The sequence below is a fragment of the Prionailurus bengalensis genome, chromosome F2 (assembly GCF_016509475.1).
Source record: "Prionailurus bengalensis isolate Pbe53 chromosome F2, Fcat_Pben_1.1_paternal_pri, whole genome shotgun sequence".
Lineage (NCBI taxonomy): Eukaryota > Metazoa > Chordata > Mammalia > Carnivora > Felidae > Prionailurus > Prionailurus bengalensis.
This window is the reverse complement of record NC_057353.1, coordinates 68,014,249-68,022,308: the sequence shown is the minus strand read 5'-3', so window position 1 is coordinate 68,022,308 and position 8,060 is coordinate 68,014,249. Positions and strand designations below refer to the sequence as shown.

Here is an 8,060-nt window from a genome sequence, read left to right as displayed (position 1 = left end):
CCTGACTTTCTATTCCTTGAACTGGCAGTAAAAAAAAAAAAAAAAAAAAAATAGGGGCTAGGAGCATAAAAAATAACTTATTACTTTACAAAACATCATTTCCATTGGACAGGCGAACAGGGAGGATCCATACATCCCATAAGTCAAAAGGCAAAAGAAAACTGTCAAGACTGGAAGTAAGGAATCTCGGACTCCAATGGCACACTGTCCCTGCACATTGGCTCAGATTCAGGGGGTTAAATATTAGAAAAAGAACCTAGTTTCTGATCTAACCAGGAATTACATAATGAGAAAACTGAAGGGAAAAGACTATTTGTCAAAAATCTTTTTTCATTTTTGTTTAAAGTTCATTATTTCTGCAAGAGACAGAGACATCACAAGTGGGGGTGGGGGCACAGAGAGAGGGAGAGAGAGAGAATTCCAAGCAGGCTCCACACGGTAAGCGCAGAGCTCAGTGTGGGGCTCGAACTCACCAAACTGTGAGATCATGACCTGAGCCAAAACCAAGAGTTGGATGCTTAACCAACACAGCCACCCAGGTGTCCCTATTTGCCCAAAGTTTATTAACAAAATTCAAGAATTCTACCTCTTACTCTGGTTTTGGCCAAGACAACAGGATCGTATCACTGGATTACCAAGATGGTTGAACAGAAGACATACAAGCATTAGAATGGCCAATCTCTAGACGGAGTGCCTTACAAACTCTATCCCATTTCTAGTCTATGTTGCAATTCCTTTGGAGCAGAAACCTCAGAGCACATTTCCTACAGTCTCATGGGAAACCTTCATGAGTCTGTGAAGAATGATAATCTTGAAAGAACAAACTCTATATGATATTCAATACAGCAGCCACCAGTCACATGTGGCTACTGAGTGCTTGGCACGTAGTTAGTGCCACTAAGGAGCCAGATTTTAAATGTCATTTAATCTTACTACAAATTTATTTAAATAGCCACAGGTGACTAGTGGCTACGGGATTAGCCGGTGTAGTTCTAAATACTATGAAAGTTCATTTTCAGCAAATAAAAATGTGTTTAGAAAACTGAGTCTTTTCTTAAGACCCACCAAAACAGCCAGAGAATCACATTATTTGTTCAAAACGAATCTTTCTGTGGATAACTCCCTGAGGCCAATAATGAATTACTGCCACCCACTCAGGCAAGAGGAAATAGGGAAATTCAAGGGCTAGCTTGGCTTCAAGCTCTCAGGTGTCCTTATTCCCGGAATTTCTCTTTATGTTTTCTTTTGAAGCTATTCCAATCTTACCTTAAATCAAAAAACACTTCTTCTCCATCGTTGGAAACATCTCCCACTGGGCAGATACAATGAGCTGGTGATCAGGGCCTTCCCATCCTCCAACCTGGGAGCTTGACTTTTTCCAGACATTATGGCAAACAAACCAAAGAAACTCTGTAGCAACACCTTAATTGTAATGATCCAGCAAGAAAAGAAATAATAATAATAATAATAATAATAATAATAAATGGGCTTTGGGACTCAAGAGGAAGATGGACGTGGGACTGAAAAGGAAGAGATGAGGGCCATTTCCCCTGGACAGTTTTTCCAAGTCCACCCAGGAGGAAAATCACTGACTTCAGGAGACTCGCAAGACTTTTCTAGGTGCGTCTTCCGATGCTGAGTGAGATAGGCACTTCTGCTGAAGCGCTTGTCACAGTCGGTGCATTTGTAAGGTTTCTCTCCCACGTGAGTCCTCCGGTGCCGGATGAGATTAAAGCTCTGGCTGAAGCCCTCGCCGCAGTCGGGACACTTGTAAGGTCTCTCTCCCGTGTGCGTCCTCTGGTGAATCACCAGGGTGGAACTCTGACTGAAAGTTTTCCAACACTCCGAACACCTGTACGGCTTCTCTCCTGTGTGTGTTCTCTGGTGTCTAATGAGATGGGAGCTGAGACCGAAACGCTTTCCGCACTCACAACACTTGTAGGGTTTCTCCCCAGGCTGGAGTCCACACTCTTCTAACGCACTGCAGTTCCGACTCAAACTTTCTTCATATTCGGGACTTTCACAGGGCTTCTCTCCTGCGTGTGTTTTCCGGTGTGCGATTAGGTTCGAACTTCGACTGAAGCTCTGGCCGCATTCTGTACACTGATACGGTTTTTCTCCTGTGTGAATCCTCTGGTGCTTTATGAGAGTCGAATTACAACCGAAGCTTTTCCCGCACTCGAGACATTTGTAGGGCTTCTCTCCCGTGTGTGTCCGCTGGTGGCGAATCAGGCTAGAACTCTGACTAAAACTCTTTCCACAGTCAGGACACGTATAAGGTTTTTCTCCCGTGTGAATCCTCTGATGTTCTATGAGGACGTAGCTGTGGCTGAAGCATTTCCCACACACGGGACATTCGTAGGGCTTCTCGCCGGTATGCGACCTGTGGTGCTGAATAAGGTGGGAGCTGCTACTAAAGCTCTTCCCACACTCGGGACATTTGTAGGGTTTCTCTCCCGTGTGAGTCCTCTCGTGAATGATTAGATGGGAGGTATTGCTGAAGCTTTTCCCACACTCGCCACACTGGTAGGGCTTCTCGCCTGTGTGTGTTCTCAGGTGCTGAATCAGGTGAGAGCTGTTACTGAAGCATTTCCCACACTCAGAACATTTATAAGGTTTTTCTCCTGAGTGGGTCCTCTGGTGAATACGCAAATGAGAGCTGTTATTGAAGCTTTTCCAACATTCAGCACACTTGTAGGGTCTGTCCCTGGAGGTCGAATTCTGCTGGACAGAGGCACTGCGGCGTTCCCCGGGAGCCCATCCCCAGTGACTGGGTTTTTCTTCTTCTTCTCCTGCAGAATTTCCCTGATTCTCTGACTTGCCGTCCTTCTCATAGGAATCACTGCACCAGATCTCATTGCCTTGGGACGACATCAATGGACTTTCTTCTATATCCTCATGCTTACAATTTTGTGGGCCATCTCTCTTAGACCGTTTTGAGGCGCTCTCTTTATCTGCCTTGGAGTTGTGTTGTACAGTTTCCAAATGATTCTTACTTGCATCTCCTGTAAGAATAAACAAATATTCTAAACATATTCCCTAATCTCTACCGGAGGAAGAAAATTCTGAAATGCAATGGAAGAGAGAGAATAACAAAGTAAAATCTCATAAATTCTTTTACATTAAAAAAAAAAGTTTTTAAAGCTAGTTTTACTTCAAGTGCTCATTAGAAGCAGATGGATTTTCTGTGCTCAGTAACAGCACTAATGAAGTATTTAAATAGTTGTCAGTAATTGCCAAGGGGGATATTCATCTTAAAAAAAAAAAAACACCTCATTAAGCTTCATTCTGGAAGACTTACAAGAAAAAAGGGGATCTGAATAGGGGAGAAACTGAATAGGACACATTCTAAGGTGAAAACAATACTTTAGTTAAAATCTGAGAAAATACAGAAATAACAATGGTACCTGCTATTTATTAAGAACAATCGTGTGCCATATAGTATCTCATTAATCCCAAGAAACCATGAGACAAGATATTATGCATTTTTCTTCAAGATGAGAAAAGAGAGGCTGTAAAGGTTAACATAGCTTGTAAGCAACAGAACAGGAATCAAACTAAAGTCTGTCCCATGCAAATGCCCTGGTTCTTTCTACACACTCTATGGCACAACTTCTCTGAATTTCCAATGGATTCGGATAATCTTCTCAATCCCTCACCTGGAAAAGGGCTTTTCAAACTCTCCCTCTCCGTGAAGCCACTAAAATCTGAGATCAACAGTTTTTGCTCTTGCTCCATCAGTGGTGGGCACGGCCAAGTTAGGGGTCAGAAATCCTGTGGAAGGGAAACAGGTTATGTTTGCAGGCCTTTGCTGTAACGTATTCTTCTTCCTTGCTTCCCAACCATTGCAATATACCAATTGTGCTTACAGACTGTTCTGTGGACCAGACTGAAAAAAACAACATGGTCTTTCGAAGTCCTTTTAGAAAAATTTCACCTCAGATGCAAGTGTTTAGAATTAAGGGTTAAGCCAATTTACTTTTTCCGAGGGAAAAAAAAAAAAAAAAAAGTTAAATCACATTAAAGTCTAAGTCCGAGCATCAAGCTTCAAAACTAGAATGAATACTAATACTCATTGTCCACTCAGGGTTTAGAAACACTTTTAATTGAAAACACAAGGTAGTTTTTTTGGAAAAGGTAACAAGACTTCAAAAAATCAATAAGGAGCAGTTAAAGAGAAAGTACTCTGTTTAGAAAGAAGCTGGCCCTTGACAGAAGGATGAAACCTTTGAAGTTCAATTTCAAAAGAATGAATTTCTATAACCAGTAAAAATAAATAAATAAAATCAAATAAGTTGGGACAAAGGAGGGCTAGAAAAATTATAGCTAATAACCCCTAAATATAAAAGGGAAGCTAATGAATTCTTCCGTGACTCACTTTCTCAGTCTATCATAATCGCAATATCCCTTTTAGCCTAAACTATCTCCTGGAGCCAACTACAATTCTTGACCTACTTTAAGAGACTGGAAAATGTGATCTACCACTGGAAGACAGGTTTAGATGGGCTTGGAATCCATTTCAGGATATAAACAACAGCACAATTCAGGAAAAACAAGAGCCTAGAATCGGGATGCACAAAGGCACACTCACGGAAAACAAAAAAAATGGTATTAATTTTCACCTTGCCACTGCCTATTATGTGCCAGGCACCGAGCTAAATACTTTACACATAGTATTTCTCATGTAATTTCCACAATAGCCCTTGGAGGTGTATGAACAATTACCAGCATGTTATTATAGGTGAACAAAAAAGACATTAAGAGACTTTCCCAAGGTCACACAACGAGTAAGTGGTAGAGTAGGATTCAGCCCCAAGCCTGTTTGGATAAGTTCACACTCGTTTACCTATTACAATGAAACTAGAGCAGGAAGCAGAGCTAGGTGTGATCCCAAACTACAATCTCAAAGAGGACCTTTATTTTGGAAAACACTGTGTTTGGTTTTTTTTAGATTTATATCTCTAGACATGATACCAAACAGAGGAGCATTCTCTAAGCGTCCTCAGCAACCAGGGATTTGTTACAGGAAGAGGTGAAACTAGTCTAAATTACAAATAGCCCTAGCGTTTGAGTAGGGGAGGGGGGCACCCCATACACCTAAAAGGAAAAATTGTTCAAATGGAATAGTATGTTTTGCTGTCTGAGTTACAGATTTCCACCAAGGTCTTTACAAACGAAGTAAGAGGCTGGGGAACAGAAACCCGTGCACCGTTTTCCCTAAGAAACTATTAACTCTGGTAGTAGGGGTCCCCAGCACTGGCTCAGCAAAACGGTAGCAAATGGTATACAGGGAGGGGCACCTGGGTGGCTCAGTCGGTTAAGCAAACGGTCTACAGGCCAGAAATGGTATTACAAGGCTGTCCCTTAGATGTCACGCCACAGAGAAGGGCTGTTTGCACTGTCCTAGAAGCAGAGGGGCTTAGGATGGGGCCATGCTTTAGATTAGAAAATCTTCCAAAGAAAACGCACTGCCTGCAGCTTAGCTTTAAGAACCGTTGGCAAGGGGCAGACGCTGGGGGCACTGGGGGATGAAGTTCCAGGAGGCCAGATCAACAAGCTCCTTTAAGGGACCCGGCAGGCGAGGGAGGCGAGGGCGGCGCGGTGGCCCTTGCGGCGGGGAGACGCTGGGCCTCGGCCCCTCGCGGCCGCGGGATCCCTCTCCGGGCGTACACTGCAGCCTGGGTGCTGCAGTGGCCACTCCTCCTGCCCGCAGCCCTCGGCTCCCTACCCCCGGGGAGGAACTCACTGTTCTGGGGGCCACACACAAGGCGCCCAGCACCCCAGCAGGCCCAGCTGTCCCGGAGCAAGTAGCCCCCAGCTCCTCCTGACCCCACCAACCCAGGGTCCTAAACTCTCGAGCCCGGAAGACAGAAACAGGAAGTTACCCTAGCCCCCTCCCCCCCCCCCCGGCCGGCTTTGCGGGAGCCTCTCTAGGAACTAGGGATGACCAGCTCTCGTTGGTCTTAACGCTTAAGGTCCCGGCCCAGAAGGGGCGTGCTGGTGGATTTCCTTCCTTCAAGCTGTCCTTTGTTTGCTTGATTCTCAAACCTCACACTTGTCAGGCGCCTTATAATAGGGGGTCCCATCGGAACGAATTCTTTCCCTTCAGGGCATCATTGGGTTTATCATCATCAGAAGAAGAAAAATGAATGGAGCATTTATTAAGCTCCTGTTGTTTTTGTTGGCACAGGGATAGATATACATATAGCCACCTGTGAAACGCTAGGACAGCTGGGGCATCCACCCACATATAAAACAATTAGTTTACAAGGCACCGCTATTAATAACCCTCGGAGAAGCACCTAGACCCTAGTATTCCATTACAGAGAAAATGGAAGGCAGTCCCTGCATCTCCCCCATTCAAGCCTACAAATCTACTTATGTCTGCGCCCCAGGCCACTCTCTTTCTTCCCTCCTATTACAACAGTGGATTCGTCCTTCACATTTAAAGCGAGCCCTTTACGGCTACTCACTTTCCTTCCTGCCTTCTTGAAGTCCTTACACTATCAACTAACCTCTCAATTCTACCACTTCCATCCCAAAATAGTTCTTCGGCTTTTTTTTTTTTTCCTTTGTACTCGCAATGTTGCCATTTTATGGCTTCCCACTGACGTTTTAACCCAGTTTAAAAATGAGTGAATTTGCTCACCATATTGTCTTATTGTAGTAGGCTGGGTAGATATCTAACCCCCAGGTCAGCAGGTGAGCTGAGACAGAATCCTGTCTCGCTCTTACATTCTGAGCACAGAGCACATAGTAAGAGCCTTTGAGTATTGAAGGCTTAAATAAACTCTTAGGATACAAGGCCTGGAAGGCGATGGGGATATATCCTATTGTGAAGCTGGGAAAATCCATCAAGTCCTTTGATTTCTCCTTCCATTTCCGTTGTTTCCTTTGCTCTTTCATTCATTTATTCAACAAATAGTTAATGTCATCTGCCGTTGACTTCCTGAGAGAGTCACCCTGAACAGGAGTTGGGATAGATTGCCCGCTCACCCCCCCCCCCCCCCCCCGCTGGCTGACTTGGGGCACTAGAAGGGGTTTCTGCCCTCCCCCAGCCATGGATGTCTCCAGGCATCAGTGTCAATAAGAATTACAGTTGCAACTGGGAGTGTTTACTGTCTCACATTACAGCGCTCCTTACTCACAGTTGTTTAAACCATAGGACTTTAGTATTCACTTAAGAAATGTCTGAAGTGGGGCGCCTGGGTGGCGCAGTCGGTTAAGCGTCCGACTTCAGCCAGGTCACGATCTCGTGGTCCGGGAGTTCGAGCCCCGCGTCAGGCTCTGGGCTGATGGCTCAGAGCCTGGAGCCTGTTTCCGATTCTGTGTCTCCCTCTCTCTCTGCCCCTCCCCCGTTCATGCTCTGTCTCTCTGTGTCCCATAAATAAACGTTGAAAAAAAAAAAAATTAAAAAAAAAAAAAAAAAAAGAAATGTCTGAAGCAGGCAGTACTGGAATAGAATAAGGAGCCCCAAGTCCTCCTGTGTCTGAGAGAGGGGCTTGGTACTTGCTGTCTACTGAATTGTGTCCCCTCAAAATTCGTATGTTGAAGCCCTAACCTTCAAAGTCACGGTATTTGGCAACGGAGCCCTTGGGAGGTATTTACATTTAGAGGCGGTCATGAGATTGGGGCCCTCATGATAAGATTAGTACCCTTACAAGAAGAGACAACAGAGGCGCCTCGGTGGCTCAGTCAGTTAAGCATCCAACTCTTGCTTTCGGCGCAGGACACAGTCTCGTGATTATGAGATCAAGCTCTGCATTGGGCTCTGCACTGGGCACAGAGCCTGCGTGGGATTCTCTCTCTCTCTCTCTCTCTCTCTCTCTCTCTCTTTCTCTCTCTCTCTCTGCCCCTCCCCACCTCTAAAAAAAGAAAGAGGAGACACAAAGATCTCACTCTCTCTCACTCTCTCCACCATGTGAGGACACAGTAACAGCTGTCACAAGCCAGGCAGAGAGCTGTCACCAAAAGCCGACCATTCTGGTGCCCTGATCTCAAACTTCCAGGCTCCAGAACTACGAGAAACTAAATGTCTGTTGCTTAAGCCACCCAGTCGA

The 8,060-nt window shown here is 45.0% G+C and overlaps 1 protein-coding gene across 2 annotated transcripts; it reads right to left on the bottom strand.

Moving 5' to 3' along the window:
- Positions 1 to 1,243: 1,243 nt before the first annotated feature.
- ZNF572 (zinc finger protein 572) lies at positions 1,244 to 5,853 on the bottom strand. 2 transcript variants are annotated; one of them, XM_043601739.1, is made up of 3 exons: positions 4,847 to 5,853; positions 3,660 to 3,774; positions 1,244 to 3,005 (listed from the first exon to the last, which is right to left on the bottom strand). In XM_043601739.1, the coding sequence occupies exons 2-3, from the start codon at positions 3,736 to 3,738 to the stop codon at positions 1,498 to 1,500; spliced, it is 1,587 nt and encodes a 528-aa protein (XP_043457674.1). In that variant the 5' UTR covers positions 3,739 to 3,774; positions 4,847 to 5,853; the 3' UTR covers positions 1,244 to 1,497. The 2 variants fall into 2 exon arrangements, with proteins under 2 accessions (XP_043457674.1, XP_043457676.1); XM_043601741.1 differs by having other exon boundaries at positions 5,747 to 5,853.
- Positions 5,854 to 8,060: the final 2,207 nt, after the last annotated feature.